We start from the raw sequence: 21554 nt of genomic DNA, 5'->3' as shown, positions 1-21554 counted from the left end.
ACAGCGAGACTCCGTCTCAAAAAAAAAAAAAAAAAAAATGCTCTAGTGCAGGGGTCCCCAGTCTCCAGGTCACAGACCAGAACAAGTCCATGGCCTGTTAGGAACCAGGCCACACAACAGGATGTTAGCCAGCAAAGCTTCATCTGTATTTACAGGGTGCCTATCCCTTGCATTATCGCCTGAGCTCCGCCTCCTGTTAGATCAGCCCAGGCATTGGATTCTCATAAGAGCACAAACCCTATTTTGTGAACTCTGCATGTGAGGGATCTAGGCTGTTCACTCCTTATAATAATCTTTTTGGTTTTTTTTTTTTTTTTTTTTTTGGAGACAGAGTCTCACCCTGTTACCCAGACTGGAGTGCAGTGGCTCGATCTCAACTCACTGCAACCTCCGCCTCCCAGGTTCAAGCAATTTTCATGCCTCAGCTTCCCCAGTAGCTGGGATTACAGGCCCTGCCACCATGCCCAGCTAATTTTTTTGTATTTTGAATAGAGACAGGGTTTTGCCATGTTGGCCAGGTTGGTCTCAAACTCCTGTCCTCAGGTGATCCACCTGCCTCAGCCTCCCAAAGTGTTGGGATTACAGGCGTGAGCCACCACGCCTGGCCTCCTTATGAGAATCTAATACCTGATGATCTGTCATTGTCTCCCATCACCCCCAGAGGGGACTGTATAGTTGCAGGAAAACAAGCTCAAGGCTCCCAACTGATTCTACATTATGGTGAGTTATCTAATCTTTTCATTATATATTACAATGTTACATTAATAATAATAAAGTGCACAATAAATGTAATGCGCTTGAGTTATCCCAAAACCATCCCCTCTCTGTCCGTGGAAATTGTCTTCCACAAAACCAGTCCCTCATGCCAAAAAAGGTTGGGAACTGCTGCTCTAGTCTTGGTGAGCTGAAGCCAAGCCCTGTTCTTACTGTCTCACTGTGACCCAGGGCAAGCCACTGCTCTGTGCAAGCCATTCCCTCACTCCGTGTTTACCAGTCTGAAATACATAAGACTTGTTGGAGCTGGAATGGGATTCTTCCCTCATTCCCATATAGGGCCCTGGGGTGGGAGGTGGGAAGAATTAAAGGGAGTGTAAATTGGAGTAACCTTGTCATCTGGCAACCAATCAGTCCCCAAGTTCTGTCACTCTATTTTTTTCTTTTTTTTGAGACGAAATTTTGCTCCTGTTGCCCGTGCTGGAGTGCAGTGGCACTATCCTGGTCACTGCAACCTTCACCTCCCAGGTTCAAGCGCTCCTCCTGCCTCAGCCTCCCGAGTAGCTAGGATTACAGGCTGGTGCCACCACGCCCAGCTAATTTTTGTATTTTTAGTAGAGATGGGGTTTCACCATGTTGGCCAGGCTGGTCTTCAACTCTTGACCTCAGATGAACCACCAGCTTCGGCCTCCCAAAGTGCCGGGATTACAAGCGTGAGCCACTGCTCCCAGCCTACTCTTATTTTCTTGAGTCCCACTACCCTACTCCAAATCATCTGGAGCTCTGACTTGTCCCATAACAGTGACCTTGCCACAGTAGGCCATCATAAACATGATTTAGATGGCTAGAAAATCCAGACAGTTTAATTTTGAGATGCTCCTACACTGGGAGTGTCCCAGGCCTCAGACTTACTTTGGTGCCCAGTCCTCAGTATGGAAAGCTTCTTCTGTATGCAGTGATTGGCATCTCTGAGAGTGAAACTCACTCCGGGTGTTTAAAGGCCACTTTCTGGGGCTCCCTCTGGATTAATGGGCACCCAAAGTCCTTTCCTACCAGTCTACACATCCTCAACTTAGGATGTTGTGCTCTCAAGCCAAAGATTCGTCTGAAAACCTGAGGTTCAACCACGAGTTGCCATATTTCTGGCCGTATCCTACCATCACCGCAATAGTAGTGTAGTGGTTAGGCATTTTGGCTGTAGATTCAAACAAATGGAGCATGATCCCGGCCCCACCTCTTGCTAATTACTTATTTAAGTTCTGGGCCTAATGTGGATAGTGCTTCCTTACCCCACAGGATGGTCGTGAGGAAAAAAATAAATTGGGAAAGTACTTGGCCCAACGCCTAGCATTCAGTAAATCCTCCAACATGGCAGTTGGAAGCCTTAAAATTATAACCGATAGCTATTAATTTAATATTATTTGCCAGTCACTGTGCTTTGCTCTTTATTAAAAAATTTTATTTTTGGCTGGGTGCAAGGGCTCACACCTGTAATCCCAGCACTTTGGGAGGCCGAGGCAAGCAGATCACCTGAGGTCAGGAGTTCAAGACCAGCCTGACCAACATGGTGAAACCCCATCTCTACTAAAAATACAAAAATTAGCTGGGCATGGTAACACGTGCCTGTAATCCCAGCTACTCAGGAGATTGAGGCATGAGAATTGCTTGAGCCCAGGAGGCAGAGGCTGCAGTGAGCCAAGATCGTGCCACTGCACTGCAGCCTAGGGGACAGAGAGATACTCTGTCATAACAAAATGGAAAGAGACAGTAGTCCCTTATCCTCTGTCCCCCAGTTCCCACTTCCCTTGAGTCAACTATTTCCAAGTCTTTTTCCTAGAACCTACCTGTGTATTTTAAAATATATACTTTCTACTACACTACTTTCTCACTTGCAGTTTCAGGTATTTAGCTGCTGCCCCCTCCCCATATACATAGACACTTATCTCTCCATCTCCTATGTTTTCTTTCTTTCGATTTATTTGTGAATTTTTTATGAGATGGAGTTTTGCTCTTGTTGCCCAGGCTGGAGTGCAATGGCGTGATCTTGGCTGACTGCAACCTCCACCTCCCGGGTTCAAGTGATTCTCCTGCCTCAGCCTCCTGAGTAGCTAGGCTTACAGGCATATGCCACCATGCCCAGCTAATTTTGTATTTTTAGTAGAGACGGGGTTTCTCCATGTTGGTCAGGCTGGTCTCGAACTCCCAACCTCAGGTGATCCGCCTACCTCAGCCTCCCACAGTGTTGGAATTACATGAGCCATCATGCCCAGCCTTTTTTTTTTTTTTTTTTTTTTTTTTTTTTTTGAGACAGAGTCTCACTCTGTCACCCAGGTTGGAGTGCAATGGCAGGGTCTCTGCTCACTGCAACCTCTGCCTCCTGGGTTCAAGCAATTCTCCTGTCTCAGCCTCCGGGGTAGCTGGAACTGCAGGCACCCATCACCACACCCAGCTAATTTTTGTATTTTTAGTAGAGATGGGGTTTCACCATGTTGGTCAGGCTGGCCTCGAACTCCTGACCTCAGGTGATCCATCTGCCTCAGCCTCCTAAAGTGCTGGGATTGCTGGCGTGAGCCACCGTGCCCTGACTTTTTTAAAAACAGGGTCTTGCTCTGTCACCCAGGCTGGAGTACAGTGTTATAATCATGGCCCACTGCAGCTTGGATGTCCTGGGCTCAAGCTGTCCTCCCACCTCAGCCTCCCTGCTCTCAATAGCTGGGTCTACAGGTGTGCACCACCACACCCAGAATTTTTTTTTTTTTTTTTTTTGGTAGAGATTGGGGGTGGGGAGATGTCTCACTATATTGCCCAGGCTGGTCTCAAACTCCTGCCTTCATGGAATCCTCCCACCTCGGCTTCCCAAAGTGCTGGGATTACAGGCGTGAGCCACCATGCCCAGCCTTCCTGATATTTTGTTAAAGCACTGTTGAACATCCACATTTTTTTTTTTTTTTTTTTTGAGACAGAGTCTCGCTCTGTCGCCCAGGCTGGAGTGCAGTGGCCGGATCTCAGCTCACTGCAAGCTCCGCCTCCCGGGTTTACGCCATTCTCCTGCCTCAGCCTCCCAAGTAGCTGGGACTACAGGCGCCTGCCACCTCGCCCGGCTAGTTTTTTTTTGTATTTTTAGTAGAGACGGGGTTTCACCATGTTAGCCAGGATGGTCTCGATCTCCTGACCTTGTGATCCGCCTGTCTCGGCCTCCCAAAGTGCTGGGATTACAGGCTTGAGCCACCGCGCTCAGCCTGAACATCCACATTATCATGACTGTAAGTATTATTTATAGCTGAGCCATATGTTGTATTACATTACATTTATTTCGGGGTAACTAATCCAGGTTAAGAGAGGATGGAGGAAAGGATAAAATTGAAAGTAGGTGATGTGTTTGAATACCCAAAAGATTTATACTTCTGATATATTGGAACTGAATTAATGATACTTACACAAACAAAACAAAGTACATTAAAAACAAGGCAATTATTAACTACAGGGAATATAAAATGTAAAATAATCATAATAGCAAAGAATTGTAGCGCATTTACTACGTGGTTCTGGGCTCAGGTGGCGGCTGATTAGACTATGCACTTGGTAGCCTCCTGACCTCAAGCAAGTCACTTCAACTGGCAGGGAGTTTCCTGAACGATAGTAGAGCTGATGTGAGGATTAAACAAGCTATTGCATGTAAAGTGCTCAATACAATGCCTACCCTATTGAAGTCACAATGTATACGAGTTATTAAGAATGAGATACTGGGCCGGGCGCGGTGGCTCAAGCCTGTAATCCCAGCACTTTGGGAGGCCGAGGCGGGCGGATCACAAGGTCAGGAGATTGAGACCACAGTGAAACCCCGTCTCTACTAAAAATACAAAAAATTAGCTGGGTGCGGTGGCGGGCGCCTGTAGTCCTAGCTACTCAGGAGGCTGAGGCAGGAGAATGGCGTGAACCCAGGAGGCGGAGCTTGCAGTGAGCCAAGATCGCGCCACTGCACTCCAGCCTGGGCAACAGCGTGAGACTCCGTCTCAAAAAAAAAAAAAAAAAAAAAGAATGAGATACTGGCCGGGCATGGTGGCTCACGCCTGTAATCCCAATACTTTGGGAAGCTGAGGCGGTTGGATCACCTGAGGTTGGGAGTTCGAGACCAGCTTTACCAACATGGCAAAACCCTGTCTCTACTAAAAATACAAAAAATTTAGCCGGGCATGGTGGTGCACGCCTGGACTCTTAGCTACTCGGGAGGTTGAGGCAGCAGAATCACTTGAACCCGGGAGGTGAAGGTTACAGTGAGCCAAGATTGCAGCACAGCACTCCAGCCCAGGCAACAGAGCAAGGCTGTTTCCAAAAAAAGAAAAAAAAAGAGGAGGTACTGTTTTTTTGTTTGTTTGTGTTTTGTTTGAGAGTCTCGCTGTCACCCAGGCTGGAGTGCAGTGGCACAATTTCGGCTCACCGCAACCTCCTCTTCCTGGGTTCAAGCGATTCTCGAGCCTCAGGCTCCTGAGTAGCTGGGACTACAATTGCGTGCCACCATACCCAACTAATTTGTTATATTTTTACTAAAAATATACAGGGTTTCACCGTGTTGGCCAGGCTGGTCTCACACTCCTGACCTCAGGTGAGCTGCCCACCTCAGCCTCCCTAACTGCTGGGATTACAGGTGTGTGGGCGGCAAGCCACCCAGGTGCCAAGGCAAGAGACTGAAGGCACAAGCTGTTCCAGTATCATAAAGAAAATGCTTAAAATAAGAGGTTATATTAGACACAGAATATAGACATGATTATATATGAATATTATCAATCATTACCTTGTAGCATTACTCTTTATTCCAATATTATAATAATCTCTGTTCTACAATTATAACCTAGGAAAAACCAGGCCATACAGAGATAGGAGCTGAAGGGACATGGTGAGAAGTGACCAGAAGACAAGAGTGTGAGCTCTCTGTCACACCCAGACAGGACCACTAGAGGGCTCCTTGGTCTAGCGGTAATGCCAGTGCCCGGGAATGCACCCATTACTTAGCAGACCTTGGTCTAGCAGTAGCGCCAGTGCCTGGGAAGGCACCCATTACCCATTACTTAGCAGGCCGGGAAGGGGAGTCTCCCCTTCCTCTGGGGAGTTAGAAAAGACTGCTCCACCACTTCTTGTGGAATGCCTGACAGTCAAGCCTGCTGGCAGCCATCTGGAGGCCTAAAAGTCTCCCTGTGATGCTGTGCTTCAGCAGTCATATTCCTGGTCCACTTTCACGTTCCGCCCTGTACACCTTGCTCTGCCTTCTAGATAGCAGTAGCAGAATTAGTGAGAATATTAGTCTTTGATCTCTCCAAGAAATGCATAGAATAATGACATAAGCTGTCCTCTCTCTCTCCGCCTCAACTACCAAACAGGGAAGGGCCCCCGTCTGGAGGACACGTGATTCGCGTGACCCTTACCTATCATTGGAGATGACTCACACTCCTTACCCTGTCCCCTTGCCTTGTATACAATAAATAACAGCACAGCCGGACATTCTGGGTCACTACCGGTCTCCGCATCTTGGCGGTAGTGGTCCCTGGGGCCCAGCTGTCTTTTTTTTTTTTTTTTTTTTCCCCGAGACAGAGTCTCGCTCTGTCGCCCAGGCTGGAGTGCAGTGGTGCGATCTTGGCTTACTGCAAGCTCCCCCTCCTGGGTTCATGCCATTCTCCTGCCTCAGCCTCCTGAGTAGCTGGGACTACAGGCACCTGCCACCACGCCCGGCTAATTTTTTTTTTGGTATTTTTATTAGAGACAGGGTTTCACCGTGTTAGCCAGGATGGCTACGGATCTTCCGACCTCGTGATCCGACCGCCTCGGCCACCCAAAGTGCTGGGATTACAGGTGTGAGCCACCGTGCCCGGCCCAGCTATCTTTTCTTCTATTTCTGTCTTTTGTCTTTATTTCTACAATCTCGTCTCCACACACAAGAAAAACCTACAGGCCTTGTAGTGCTGGTCCCCACACAGGTGTGAGCCACCACACCTGACCAATAATGAGGTACTTTTGTAGGTGTAGTGGCTCACACCTGTAATCCCAACATTTTGGGAGGCCAAGGCAGGCAGATCACTTGGGTCCAGGAGTTTGACACCAGTCTGTACATCGTGGCAAAACCCTGTAATTACAAAAAAACACAAAATTAGCCAAGTGTGGTGACACACGCCTACAGTCCCAGCTACTTGGGAGGCTGAGGTGGGAGGATCACCTGAACCTGGGGAAGTCAAGGCTGCAGTGAGTGGTGACTGTGCCACTGCACTCCAGCCTGGGCAACAGAGTAAGACCCTGTCTCAAAAACAAACAAAAAAGAGGTACTTCCACCCTGCTATATTATATTGCTGAGTTGGAAAACTCCAATAAATATAATCCCAAAGGATTTTTTTGGGGGTGGAGTAGCAGACATACAAGCACTTTTCGCAAAGCAAATATTAAAATAGTATATATATATATGCCGGGCGCGGTGGCTCAAGCCTGTAATCCCAGCACTTTGGGAGGCCGAGACGGGCGGATCACGAGATCAGGAGATCGAGACCATTCTGGCTAACACAGTGAAACCTCGTCTCTACTAAAAAATACAAAAAACTAGCCGGGCAAGGGGGCGGGCGCCTGTAGTCCCAGCTACTCGGGAGGCTGAGGCAGGAGAATGGCATAAACCCGGGAGGCGGAGCTTGCAGTGAGCTGAGATCCGGCCACTGCACTCCAGCCTGGGCGACAGAGCGAGACTCCGTCTCAGAAAAAAAAAAATAGTATATAATTTTTTTTTTGGACGGAGACTCGCTCTGTCGCCCAGGCTGGAGTGCAGTGGCGTGATCTTGGCTTACTGCAAGCTCCACCTCCTGAGTTCACACCATACCATTCTCCTGCCTCAGCCTCCCGAGCAGCTGGGACTACAGACGCCCACCACTACGCCCGGCTAATCTTTTTTTTTTTTTTTTTTTTTTTTTTTTTTTTTTTTTGAGACGGAGTCTCACGCTGTTGCCCAGGCTGGACAGTGGCGCGATCTCGGCTCACTGCAAGCTCCGCCTCCCGGGTTCCCGCCATTCTCCTGCCTCAGCCTCCGGAGTAGCTGGGACTACAGGCGCCCGCCACCGCGCCCGGCTAATTTTTTGTATTTTTAGTAGAGACGGGGTTTCACTGTGGTCTCGATCTCCTGACCTTGTGATCCGCCCGCCTCGGCCTCCCAAAGTGCTGGGATTACAGGCTTGAGCCACCGCGCCCGGCCGATACGCCCGGCTAATCTTTTGTATTTTTAGTACAGATGGGGTTTCACCGTGTTAGCCAGGATGGTCTCCATCTCCTGACCTTGTGATCTGCCCGCCTCTGCCTCCCAGTGTTGGGATTACAGGCATGAGCCACTGCGCCTGGCCTTAAAGTTTTTAAATTTATTTTTTTTTGAAACGAGGTCTCGCTCTGTCACCCAGGCTGGAGTGCAGTGGCCCAATCGTGGCTCACTGCAACCTTCACCTCCCAGGTTCAAGCAATTCTGTGCCCCAGCCTTCCGAGTAGCTGGGATCACAGGTGCTTGACACCACACCAAGGTTTTTCTTTTTTTTTCCCCCAGTAGAGACGGGTTTCACCATCTTGGCTGGTCTTGAACTCCTGACCTCGTGATCCACCCACCTCGGCCTCCCAAAGTGCTGTGATTACAGGCGTTGAGTCACCGCGCCAGGCCTAATTTATTTTTTGAGATGGAATCTCGCTCTGTCACCTAGGCTGGAGTGTGGTGGCACGATCTTAGCTCACTGCAACCTCCGCCTCCCGGGTTCAAGCAATTCTCCTGCCTCAGCCTCCAGAGTAGCTGGGATTACAGGTGCGCACCACCATGCCCAGCTTATTTTTTGTATTTTTTGTACAGACGGGGCTTTATCATGATGGCCAAGCTGGTTTTGAACTCCTGACCTCAAGTGATCCGCCTGCCTTGCCCCCCCAAAGTGCTAGGATTACAGGCATGAGCCACATATTAAATTTTTTTAACATCATATTCATTTTCCCAAGTCTCTGACATCCAGTAATCCTCCTGGTGCTAATAAAACTTTCCTGTTACCATACACCGATTCTTTGTATCAGCACTGTCCGCTGTAACTTTCTGCAATGTGAAATGTGTTGTATTTGCAGTCCCATACCACAAGTACTAGCTTGTCATTACTGACTACTTGAAATGTGGCTTGTACAACTGAGTTTATTTCGTTTTAAAAGTATATTGATTTCAACGTAAATAGCCGCATGTGGCTAGTTACCACTGTATTGCACAGGTCAGCTCTGTATGATTTTTGTAGGTCAAGTGCTTGTGAAAATCTACAGTAGGCTGGGCGCGGTGGCTCAAGCCTGTAATCCCAGCACTTTGGGAGGCCGAGACGGGCGGATCACGAGGTCAGGAGATCGAGACCATCCTGGCTAACACGGTGAAACCCCGTCTCTACTAAAAAATACAAAAAACTAGCCGGGCGAGGTGGCGGGCGCCTGTAGTCCCAGCTACTTGGGAGGCTGAGGCAGGAGAATGGCGTAAACCCGGGAGGCAGAGCTTGCAGTGAGCCGAGATCCGGCCACTGCACTCCAGCCCAGGCGACAGAGCAAGACTCCGTCTCAAAAAAAAAAAAAAAAAAAAAAAAAAAAAAAAAAAAAAAGAAAATCTACAGTAATATATATCATCGTTAAGAGTTATTGTGTAAGGCGGGTGCAGTGGCTCCCGCCTGTAATGCTAGCACTTTGGGAGGCGGAGCAGTGTGGATCACCTGACGTCAGGAGTTCTAAACCAGCCTGGCCAACATGGTGAAACCGTCTCTACTAAACGTACAAAGCTACTCAGGAGGCTGAAACACAGAGAATCATTTGAACCCAGGGGGTGGAGACTGCAGGGAGCCTAGATAGAGCCACTGCACTCCAGCCTGGGCGACAAAGCAAGACTCCATCTCAAAGAAAAAAAAAAAAATAAGGCCAGGCGCAGTGGCTCATGCCTGTAACCCTAGCACTTTGGGAGGCTGAGGAGGGCGGATCACCTGAGGTCAGAAGTTCGAGACCAGCCTGGCCAACATGATGAAACCCTGTCTCTACTAAAAATATAAAAATTAGCCGGGCATAGTGGCGCATGACTGTAATTCCAGTGACCTGGGAAGCTGAGGCAGGAGAATCACTGGAACCCAGGAGGCAGATGCTGCAGTGAGCCAAGGTGGTGCCACTGCACCCAGACTGGGCAACAGAACAAAACACTGTCTCAAAAAAAAAGTGCTGGGTGTGGTGGGGTATGCCCTACTTTTTATAATTATGCAATTAATGATGTCTGAAAAGAATACCTAAGTGGCTCAGTAAGCATTTCTTTTTTCTTTTTGAGATGGAGTCTCGCTTCTTCACCCAGGCTGAAGTGCAGTGGTGCGATCTCAGTTCACTGCAACCTCCACCTCCTGGGTTCAAGCAATTCTCCTGCCTCAGCCTCCCCAGTAGCTGGGATTACAGGCATGTGCCACTACGCCCAGCTAATTTTTTTATTTTTAGTAGAGATGGGGTTTCACCATGTTGGACAGGCTGGTCTCAAACTCCTGACCTCAAGTGATCCACCCACCTTGGCCTCCCAAAGTGCTGGAATTACAGGTGTGACCCACTGCACTTGGCCTCAGTAAGCATTTCTGGAGATGGTACTGTATTAAAAAATATAGTATAGTGGGCATGTGGCTCATGCCTGTTATCCCAGCACTTTGGGAGGCTGAGGTGGGCAGATCACAAGGTCAAGAGATCGAGACCATCCTGGCCAACATGGATGGTCTAAAATTTTTGTATTTCTAGTAGAGACAACAACCCTGTCTCTACTAAAAATACAAAAATTAGTTGGGTGTGGTGGCACACACCTGTAATCCCAGCTACTCGGGAGTCTGAGGTAGGAGAATCACTTGAACCTGAGAGGCGGAGGTTGCAGTGAGCCAAGATTGCACCATTGGACTCCAGTCTGGGTAACAAGAGCAAAACTCAGTCTCTAAATAAATAAATAAATTGCCGGGCACGGTGGCTCGCCTGTAATCCCAGCACTTTGGGAGTCGGAGGCAGGCGGATCAGGAGGTCAGTAGTTCGAGACCAGCCTGGCCAACATAGTGAAACCCTATCTCTACTAAAAATACAAAAAAATTAGCCAGGCATGGCCAGGCGCGGTGGCTTACGCCTGTAATCCCAGCACTTTGGGAGGCTGAGGCAGGCGGATCACGAGGTCAGGAGAGCAAGACCATCCTGGCTAACATGGCAAAATCCCGTCTCTACTAAAAATACAAAAAAATTAGCCAGGCATGGCGGCGAGTGCCTGTAGTCCCAGCTGCTGAGGAGGCTGAGAGCAGAATGGCGTGAACCCAGGAGGTGGAGGTTGCAGTGAGCCGAGATAGCGCCACTGCACTCCAGCCTAGATGACAGAGCAAGACTGTCTCAAAAAAAAAAAAAAAAAAAAAAAAAAAAAAACAGCCAGCCATGGTGGCACACGCCTATAGTCCCAGCTACTCAGGACGAGGCAGGAGAATCACTTGAACCTGGGAGGCGGAGGTTCTAGTGAGCCGAGATCGTGCCACTGCATTCCAGCCTGGGCAACACAGCAAGACTCCGTCCCAAAAAATAAATAAACAAACATTTTTAGAAATTAGCTGGGCTTGGTGGTGTGTGCCTGTAATCCCAGCTACTTGAGGCGCTGAGGCAGGAGAATCGCTTGAACACAGGAGGCAGAGGTTGCAGTGAGCCGAGATCACGCCATTGCACTCCAGCCTGGGTAGAAAAAGCAACTGTCTCAAAAAAAAAAAAAAAAAAAAAAAAAAAAAAAAAGGCCAGGCGCAGTGGCTCACGCCTGTAATCCTAGCACTTTGGGAGGCCGAAGCAGGCACATCACCTGAGATCAGGTGTTTGGGACCAGCCTGACCAACGGGGCAAGACCTCGTATCTACTAAAAATACAAAAAAATTTAGCCAGGCGTGGTGACGCATGCCTGCAATCCCAGCTACTCGGGAGGCTGAGGCAGGAGAATTGTCTGAACCCGGGAGGCGGAGGTTGCAGTGAGCCGAGATTGTGCCATTGCACTCCAGCCTGGGCGACAAGAAAGTCTGTCTCAGGGGAAAAAAAAAAAAAATCTTCGTTTGGCATTAAAAGATCCACCCCACCTCTATTGTACTATGCAGCATTTAAAAATAATCCAGTGACTCCGAAACAGAAATACCCAAACAAAACTCAACTTTTTTCTTCCTTCTTGACAGATTTGAAGACTTTGTTAGTCACACTGACAGCTGGCTGGCACCTAAGGACATCTTGACATCACTTAAGTTGGGTTGTAGCCTCAACACCAGGTTTATAGTTCATTCTGTCTTTCCCAGCAGTGCCTGGCACATAGTATGTGCTCCCTTAAAAAGCAGGGAGTGTGTAGAAAACAAATGGCCTATTTTATAAAACTCTAAATTTATTCAAAATGTTAAAAGATTTTGTTCTACCTCCAAAATATTTTACAATTTAAAAAAATCAAAACTATATCCTATTTTCTCAGCCACTGTACAAGTTGCTGTTTCTGTCCCAGGACTAGTCACTGGCCCTCCAACACTCCGTCCTTCCCTCAATCCCTCCCCTTTTACTATTGCTGTTAAGTTTGTTTATAAAACCCTCCACCCTCTCTCCCCACCCCACATCCTGCTCTGCTCTGCCCAGCCCAGCATGGCTTCTCTTTGCGATTCCAGGCCCTTGGCTGCAGGTAAAGACGAATGGATGGGTGCGATGGACAAAGGCAATGCCTGAGGGGCAAGAGTATGCTTTGTGCTTCTGGGAGAATCATTTTTCTCTTGGTCAAGTGGAGGATCATTCTTTTTTGTCCCATGGACACCTGTTCCGAGCCAAATATTTGGCTTACAGTTGCCCACAGCCATGCAGCTCTGCTTTTTCTGCACGTTCCTCTGGGCGTGGGTCCATGACAGACGGGTCTTATGACTATACCATTTGTTTGCCTGTAGACTGTTAGGGACAGGAAAGGGGCACATGACTAGAATGGGGCTTGATGGAGCCCAACTTCTCAGAGAGTGGGCACCAAACCCCAGGGGGGAGGTTTTGGTTTTCTAGTAGGTAAAACCCGGGCCAACCAGGACCATGGAAGGTAGGGAAAAGGGGAGAAACATCTAACCATATAGCTCTGGAACGAGCCATGTTCCTTCTGAAAATCCCCTGTCCATCCCCTCCTTTATTCTGTAGGTCCCAGGAGAATTCCAAAGAGGAGGAAGAAAAATAGGAAAAGGATGCTGTTCTGCTGATGGGAAAAGGCAGGAGCTGACATAGTGCTCAGGGCTGGGGAGAGGCCCGCTACCATCTGCAGCTGTCACTGCTTCCCTGTTCTGTGAGGGAGGTTGAGTGGGACAGAAGCCAGGCCCTCAGAGGCTTCATCAGCTCTGTTCCTTGTCCTTGACTAATAAGACTGTATGCTGGCCCCCGCTGGACACAGATAAGACCACACGGTTCTCCAGCTGTTTGCCCGTCATCTCCACAGGGCTCCAGGCGTCCTCATCCTGCCCTGTGCCCAGCTGGTAGTTGGTGCCCATGCCCCAGGCGAAAACACGACCTGCAAGAGAAAGAAATGGGTATAGCTGTCTCCAGGATCCCCAGCCCACTTTTCTGTGGCAGGAGAAACCTGGGAGATGGGTGTGGACTGTGGCCTTGGCCAACAGCAGCTTGGCAAGATCCCAGACTCTCGGAGTTCAGGGAAGTTGGGAGAACCCAAGGAGATGATGGATGAAAAAGAACGCTGTAAACCAGAGACCACAGTCCCTACACATTGCCAAAGGCTGCTCCTAGGTGTGGCATTCAAGACCCCAACCCCACCCTCTGTTCCCAGGCCAGCCACCTTTGAGACTGCCCTGATGTTCCTCTGCCTGGAATGGCATTCTTTGCTTTTCACAAAGAATGGAACCTTCAAGGTGCAGTGCAAGCCCCACTTCCTCAGGAAGTCTTCCCAGATATCTCAGGTCCAGCACCTCTGCCAGCTCCAGGCTTCTACAGGACCTCCATGGCTGTCCCTCTCATCTACTCAGGCTTTGGTGGTCACTTGTTCACACCCTCCTCCGCCATACTTGCTACAACTCTGACTACTAAGTCTTTTTTTCCCCTGATTTAGATTCTAAGTACAAGTGCCTGGGAAGCGGGCACATACAAGGTGATATATGAAGAGGTTACCCTGATGGAGAGAGCAGCCTGGGTTAGGAGTCTGGAGACTTGGGTTCCAGTCCCATTGCCTCCTTAGGCCTCAGTGATATCTCACTCTTTGCTATTTCTCTCCTCTGCATAATAAGTCACCTTTACTAAAATAATTTGTGTACTCATTTCATATTCATCAACACCAGAGCTTCTGAGAAGCAGGAACAGAGTGCATCACAAACACTGCTGTCTGCACCTCGGCTCCACCTGAGAGTGGACATCACAGCCTACTGGGGAACTGGGTAAGAACCATGACCCACAGGACCCAACTAGACAGAGTGTAGGCAGCCCCACTCACCATCCTTGGTCACAGCATACCCCACAGAGGCCCCACAAGCCACTGAGGAGACAGCAGGCAGCCTGGAGATGAGGGTGGGTATGCTCTTCTCCTCAGCACCCTCCCCAAGGCCCAGCCGCCCATACTCAGCCCGGCCCAGGCTGTACGCTTTTCCTGTGGGAGGAGGGAGAGAGATGAGCAATAGCAGACGGCGTGCTATAGGCAAAATGGGTGGCAGGCTAGGTGAGTGCCCCTGTCCATGGGAGTGTGTCACTGCTCCCAGGGCGATCAGAAGGAGATCTGCAGTGTCTCTTCCCAGTTTTGGAGGAGACCTAGGAGAATCTCTACATAGGCCCCCATTGAACTCACACTTGGAAGGGCACCAGGACTCTAGGAGGATGAGAGTGACTCTCATGGACCCACGTGTGGCACAACCCATGGAACAGACCCAGGCTCCAAGGACCACGGTCTCAGGAATCTGGCTAAGTCTAGGCCAGGGTACACTCCGCCCCCAAACTAGAGAAGGACGTAAAGGACCTACCTTCTGAATCCATGCAGACTGTATGGTGCTGGCCACCAGAGAAGCCCACCCAGGACTTGGTGGAATTCTTAAAGGATGTTAGGTTCTGGGGTATGAAGCAAGATTCTGTGCCCGGAGTTCCTGGGGGAAAGGCCGGAGCCATCAGGGGTGAAGGTGTTCTGAAAGCTGCCCTTCTCAATCCCCTCCCACAGTGAGGCCACCTCCCATCAGGATATGGACATTTTCACTTTACAGATGACAAAACTGTGATTTCGAGGGGTTAGACAACCCCGCAAAGGATGCACAATGAATGAGTTGTAGAGCCAGGACAGGAACGCAGGCTACTGGATCACGCCTGAAGCTGGGCTCAGGGCTCACCAAGCTGATGGTAGTTGGAGAGGCCAAAGCCGTACACGTGGCCCTCGTGGGAGATGGCAAAGGTGAAATAGGCACCACAAAAGGCATCCTGGAATCTCACGTGGCCCCGGCTTCCCCTGGATTTCAGCATCACACACTTGGGGACCAGGAGTCGTTCTGCAGGCAGAGGGAAAGGCACAGTCAGTGACAGACAGACACACACGGCTTCCCTCTGCCCCAAGTTTAATTCTCCTCCATTATAAAAGCCCTTGACAGGCTAAGTAGGGACTCTCATCCCTATTTTATAGAAAAAGAAACTGAGATCAAGAGAATATAAGTGCCTTGCTCAGATTCCCACAGTTATTAGAGGTATCATTTACATGGAACTTACCATCTGCCTGATATTCTTCTCATTAACTCATTTAACTTCAGAGCAACCTAATGAAGTAGGTTTATAGGTAGGTAGACTTAATGATGAAGAAACTATGTTCAGAGTCCCATAGACAGTAGGTGGCAAAACTACCAGAGCAGTCTGTCTCCAAAGTCTTAACCAATATCACAAGTCCATCTGATGCAAGCCTGACCACAGCAAATCCTTCCCGCCTTTGGCCTTCACTGTGGGGGTGGCCTGCCAATTTGCCCTGCTGGAGGTACCAAGGCCACTTACCAAGACCTTGCCGGCCACCACGGTTGGCAAATAACTCAGGCACACGGCCTAGCTGGCCCTGTTCCCCGCAGCCCAAGGTGTAGAGGTCACCACCAGCTGTCAGCATCACCAAGTGGTCGTTTCCTGAGGATGAAAAGGTAAGGGATGCAGGCCACATCTGTAAGGCCCAAGGCTGGGCCAGCCCCAGAACAAGGTCCTCCAAGTCCTGCCCCGAGCAAGTACCCCCAGACCCACCTGAGGCCACCTTTACCACAGGCACGTCCAGCTGCACCTGCACTGGCACCATGCTCTTCTTCATGGGCTCCAACAGCCCAATCACACCGTTATTGTCCTAGAAGGGAGGGACAGGGCACTTATCAGCCAGTCCTGCCTGCGCCATACCAGTGAAATCCAGAAGGGCAGTGGCACCAGATGGGGATGGAGAGGTGGGCAGGAGCCGGGCCACATACTCAAATACTTATGAATGAAATCATTTATGGTCTGCAACTTGCATTAAAATAATCAAGGAGTCAGAGAGTGGATGTAAATAGAGATAAACAAGTCTGGCCATAAGTTGATAATCATTGAAACTGTGTGGCAAGTAAACGGGCGTTCAGTATACTATTCTGGGCCAGGCATGGTAGCTCATGCCAGTCATCCTAGCACTTTGGTAGGCCCAGGCAGGCAGATCGCTTGAGCTCAAGACCAGCTTGGGCAACATGGTGAAACCCCGTCCCCACAAAAAAATACAAAAACTAGCTGGGTGTGGTGGCACAAGCCTATAGTACCAACTACTTGCGAGGCTGAGGTGGAAGAAATCACCTGAGCCCAGGAAGTTGAGGCTGCAGTGAGCTAAGATGATGCCACTGCACTCTGGCCTGGGTGACAGAGCAGGATCTCATCTCTAATTAAAAAAGAAAGGAGGCCAGACGCGGTGGCTCACGCCTGCAATCCCAGCATTCTGGGAGGCCCAGAGGGGCGGATCACCTGAGATCAGGAATTCGCAACCAGCCTGGCCAATATGGTGAAACCCCATCTCTCCTAAAAATACAAAAATTAGCGAGGCATGGTGGCGCGTGCCTGTAATCCCAGCTACTTGGGAGGCTGAGGAAAGAGAATTGCTTGAGCCCAAGAGGCAGAGGTTGCAGTGAGCTGAGATTGTGTCATTGCACTCCAGCCTGGGTGACATTCTCCATAAAAAATTCAAAATAGACGTGATAAGAAAACACCCATCAGGCCGGGTGCGGTGGCCCACGCCTGTAATCCCAGCACTTTGGGATGCTAAGGCGGGTAGATCGCTTGAGGTCAAGAATTCGAGACTAGCCTGGCCAACATGGTGAAACTCCATCTTTACTAAAATACAAAAATTAGCTGGGCGTGATGGTATGCGCCTGTAGTCCCAGCTACTTGGGAGGCTGAAGCAGAAGAATCGCTTGAACCTGGAAGGAGGAGGTTGCAGTGAGATCTCGTCACTGCACTCCAGCCTGGCTGATGGAGCGAGACTCCATCTAAAAAAAAAATAGTAAGAAGAAAACAATTTTAATACAGAATTTGGCCCTGGGCACGGTGGCTCATGCCTGTAATCCCAGCACTTTGGGAGGCAGAGGCGGGTGGATCACCTGAGGTCAGGATTTTGAGACCAGCCTGACCAACAGGAGAAACCGCATCTCTACTGAAAATACAAAATTAGCCAGGCGTGGTGGCGCATGCCAGTAATCCTAGCTACTTGGGAGGCTGAGGCAGGAGAATCACTTAAACCCGGGAGGCAGAGGTTGTGGTAAGCCAAGACTGCGCTATTGCACTCCAGCCTGGGCAACAAGAGTGAAATTTCGTCTCTCAAAAGAAAAAAAACAAAAAACCAGAATCTATTTTTTAAACTACACTCCTCTCTACCTTGGAAACTCTGAGATGCAACAATCCCTGCCTGCTTGCCCCATCCAAGCCTCTGGGGAATGTGGAAGAAGCAGTGCTGGCGAGGTGAGGTGGAGACGGAAGTCAGGGAGATGGGTGAAGACAGCAGGCCTCCTGGATCAGCCTCAACCCAGGGACATCCTTGACCCACTCGCTTCCCAGGACAGACACTTGATGACATTGGATCCAAGGAAGCAGCTGGTGGTGTGGCCCACATGAAGAAGCTAGAATCCTGGGTCTGGGCCTCAGCTCTATCTGTGGGCTTTCATCTCCCCACTAGTAAGTACCACGGATGCATGGAAGTGGATTATCTTTGGGGCCCCACCAGTTAGTTCTGCCTTTCAGGCCCCATGCAGACTTCCAGACCCAGCCTTACCCGGAAGGAGCCCCAGAGGAAGACACGGCCATCCTCGGTGAGGGCTGCTGTGTGACTGTCTCCTGCTGACACCTGTACCACCTTCTCTTGCAGCTCCACTTTCCCAGGGATCATCTCCGAGCCCTCCACTGATGTGTCCCTTCCCAGGGCACCTTCATCATTGCAGCCGAAGGAATAGACCTGTGCCCAGGATGCCCTCATTAATGCAAAGTCTGGCCTCGCAGTCCATTCTCATGTAGGCCACTCCCCGCTGGACTAGCCAGCTCCATTTCCACAGTGAACACGTGTGGTTCAAAAGCCCTGCCCCAAGCCACCCAATCCCAGGCCTTGTCCAACCCTATGCCAGCCCCCAACACCTACCTGGCCACTTTTGCTTAGACACACGGTGTGCATGCCCCCAGCCTCAGCCTGCACAACATCCTCTGGAATGGATACCAGGGCCGGCTTCTTCCTCTCCATCACGTTCTCACCCAGCCCCAGCTGGCCCACATCGCCCTGGCCTAGTGTCAGCACCAAGCCGGGTTCTGTGCTGTGGGACCTGTGTGAGACTGAAGGGTGAAGAAGATAGACCCTGAGTGTAGAGGATGACTACAGCGAGGAGAGGTCACAGGCTCTGCGATCAGACAAACCTGGGCGGAAGCCCCTGCTCTGCCACAGACCGTTAGTATGAACTTTCTAAGTTTTGTCATCTGTGAAATGGGGACAACAAAATACCTCTCTCACAGGATTTTTGTGGAGATTAAGAACTGAGGACATTATTCACATGAAAGGGGAGAAAGGGAAACAAGGAGACACTGGATACTGTGAAATGAATCTTGGTGGAGAGGGCAAGAGGGGCCGGGTACGGTGGCTCACACCTGTAATCCTAGCACTTTGGGAGGCCAAGGCGGGCGGATCACTTGAGGACAGGAGTTCGAGACCAGCCTGGCCAACAGTAGCCTGTAATCCCAGCTACTCGGGGGGGCTGAGGCAGGAGAATCACTTGAACCTAGGAGGCGGAGGTGGCAGAGCCGAGATCGCGCCATTGCCCTCTCTAGTCTAGGTGACAGAGTGAGACTCGATCTCAAAAAAAAAAAAAAGAAAAGAAAGCTAATTATTATTATTATTATTAGTTTGAGACGGAGTCTCCCTCTGTTGCCAGGCTGGAGTGCAGTGGCGGCTCTCGGCTACCTGCAACCTCTGCCTCCTGGGTTCAAGTGATTCCTCTGCCTCAGCCTCCCGTGTAGCTGGGATTACAGGTGCCCGCCACCACGCATGGCTAATTTTTTTGTATTTTAGTAGAGACGGGGTTTCACCATGTTAGCCAGGATGGTCTGGATCTTCTGACCTCGTGATCCGCCCGCCTCAGCCTCCCAAAGTGTTGCGATTACAGGCGTGAGACACCGTGCCTGGCCGAAAGCTAATTATAATAGAATCTGCACCAAAAGCAAGGGAGACTACGTGGGTCAGAGCACAGTGCCCAATCTCCATCCTAGCCCTCCTCCATGCCCAGGCCGTCCGCCAGTGAGTAAGTTCAGCTCCCGGGCAAATCCACTGCAGAAACGGACTCCTCCCTCCGCCATCCAGTGGAAAGGCAGGAGGGGCAGGAGGAAGAGCGGCCAGCGGCATTTGCAGGAGGTGCGCACCAACCAGTGGGCGGCCCGGGGCCCTCTGTGGGCCAAAGGCAGCCCCCCAACCCGCAGTCCCGGGCAGCCAATGGCGCCCAGCCCCTCCCCCGAGGCTGTGGCACCGCTGAGGAGCCCGCGCTGGCAGCACAGAGGGCGCGCCGGGCGCGGAGCCACCTGGTCGGGTTTTCTGGTCAGGAGGGCTCGGCCCACAGGCACCTTGGCAGGAGCGGGCGCCAGGAATGCGGCGGGAGGCAGCGGCCCTCGCGTCTGCAAAAGACAGACACTGTCTGAGCGTGGGTCCACACTTCCCCTCCCAGTTTAGTGCTGGCTTTTCTTTCCTCCCTGTGCCCCTCCGGTGTCCCAGGAGAGAGGAAACCACAGCCACCTCCCTCAAATTCTGCCAGGCCATTATCTCATCTCATCCTCACACAGCCCAGAGCGGGTGGTGCTGCTCTGGCTGCCTCCATTTTATGAAGTTGATAATCCAAACTGCGGGATTAAGTGACTTGCCCATCAGCTAGAAAGTGGCAGAGCAAGGACTTGAACCCATGTCGTAAAGTCAGTGGTCCTAACCACAATGCATCACTGGCTGGGGTGAAGCCCTAGGGTCTAGTTTTTTTTGCCAGTACTGCCTAAGTGCCTTGGGAGGAGTTTCTGCCTACTTTGTGATTCCCAAAGAGTGGGATTCAACGAGCTATGGGAAACATTCCAGCTGGGTGGGGTTTCTGCTCATCCACACCCTTCAGTTTCAAGTGTCAGGAAGGAGGGAGCCCAGTCCCGGGTTCTCAGGGTTTCGAGGGGCCACCTGTACCCACAAAGAGGCCAAGGCCAACTTACCCTTCACCTTCTTGCTTTTGGGGATGGCATCTGCTGGGGGGGACCTTCTTTTAGCTATGCGCTTGGGTGACATCTTCCTGTCCTGAAAAAGTCAGTCAAATACTACATATCAGAAATGGCAAACATTTTCCTGGGCCAATTAGACAATATTTATCAAAAACCCTAGAAATAGGTTAAGAGGAATTGCCCAGCAATTCCACTTCTCAAAATGTATCCCAAGAACAGAATAATGGATGCACCCAAAGATCAATTACACAAATATTCTCTACTGTATTCTTCATAACATTGTAAAAACAACAAAAACAGAACCACCCAGGGGTTCAGTAGTAGTGAACTAGTTAAATATGTGGTATATTCATGATAGAACAGTATGAAGTCATCAAAAGTGATGTTTTCAGAGATAAATCTATTGAATAGAAAGATGTTCCCCATTGCCAAGTAAAGCAGAATGAAAAACAGATGGCCAGGTGCGGTGGCTCACATCTGTAATCCCAACACTGTGGGAGGCCGGAGCGGGCGGATTACCTGAGATCAGGAGTTCGAAACCAGCCTGGCCAACATGGCAAAACCCCATCTCTACTAAAAATACAAAAATTAGCCAGGCGCAGTGATGGGCGCCTGTAATCCCAGCTACTCAGGAGGCTGAGGCAGGAGAATTGCTTGAACCTGGGAGGTGGAGGTTGCAGTGAGTCAAGATGGAGTCACTGCACTCCAGCCTGGGCAACAGAGCCAGACTCTGTTTCAAAAAAAGAAAAAAAAAAGGCTAGGCGCAGTGGCTCATGCCTGTAATCCCAGCACTTTGGGAGGCCAAGCTGGGTGGATCACTTGAGGTCAGGAGTCCGAGACCAGCCTGGCCAACATGGTAAAACCCCAGGGCCACTAAAAATATATATATACACAAAAATCAGCCAGGCATGGTGGTGCGTGACTGTAATCCCAGCTACTCGGGAGGCTGAGGCAGGAAAACTGCTTGAACCCAGGAGGTGGGGAGGTTGCAGTGAGCCAAGATCACAACATTGCACTCAGTACTCCAGCCTGGGTGACAGAGTGAAACTCCATCCCCCCCCACCAAAAAAAAAAAAAAAAAAAAAAGAAAAACAGCCTATCATCCTTTTTTTTTTTTGGAA

The 21554-nt window shown here is 50.1% G+C and overlaps 2 protein-coding genes across 5 annotated transcripts in view; one reads left to right on the top strand and one right to left on the bottom strand.

Annotated features, from left to right (window-relative positions):
* The window catches only part of LOC126958026 (dnaJ homolog subfamily C member 8), a 614804-nt gene that overhangs the window by 224290 nt on the left and 368960 nt on the right, over window positions 1–21554 (top strand). The window lies entirely within an intron of this gene.
* The window catches only part of RCC1 (regulator of chromosome condensation 1), a 34695-nt gene continuing 25137 nt past the window's right edge, over window positions 11997–21554 (bottom strand). For 3 of the 4 annotated variants that reach the window (XM_050795536.1, XM_050795530.1, XM_050795529.1), the window contains 10 exons: window positions 20428–20509; window positions 19807–19857; window positions 18344–18531; window positions 17984–18163; window positions 15952–16048; window positions 15718–15840; window positions 15072–15227; window positions 14715–14834; window positions 14195–14347; window positions 11997–13264 (listed from right to left, as the gene is read on the bottom strand). In XM_050795536.1, coding sequence (XP_050651493.1) covers window positions 13089–13264; window positions 14195–14347; window positions 14715–14834; window positions 15072–15227; window positions 15718–15840; window positions 15952–16048; window positions 17984–18163; window positions 18344–18531; window positions 19807–19857; window positions 20428–20500 — 1317 coding nt within the window. In that variant the 5' untranslated portion in view covers window positions 20501–20509 and the 3' untranslated portion in view covers window positions 11997–13088. The remainder of the gene's footprint in view (window positions 13265–14194; window positions 14348–14714; window positions 14835–15071; window positions 15228–15717; window positions 15841–15951; window positions 16049–17983; window positions 18164–18343; window positions 18532–19806; window positions 19858–20427; window positions 20510–21554) is intronic. The other variant, XM_050795520.1, reaches the window with a different exon arrangement.

This window comes from Macaca thibetana, chromosome 1, assembly GCF_024542745.1.
Source record: "Macaca thibetana thibetana isolate TM-01 chromosome 1, ASM2454274v1, whole genome shotgun sequence".
NCBI lineage: Eukaryota > Metazoa > Chordata > Mammalia > Primates > Cercopithecidae > Macaca > Macaca thibetana.
The sequence above is the reverse complement of the archived record's forward strand: the minus strand, read 5'-3'. Positions and strand labels throughout refer to the sequence as shown.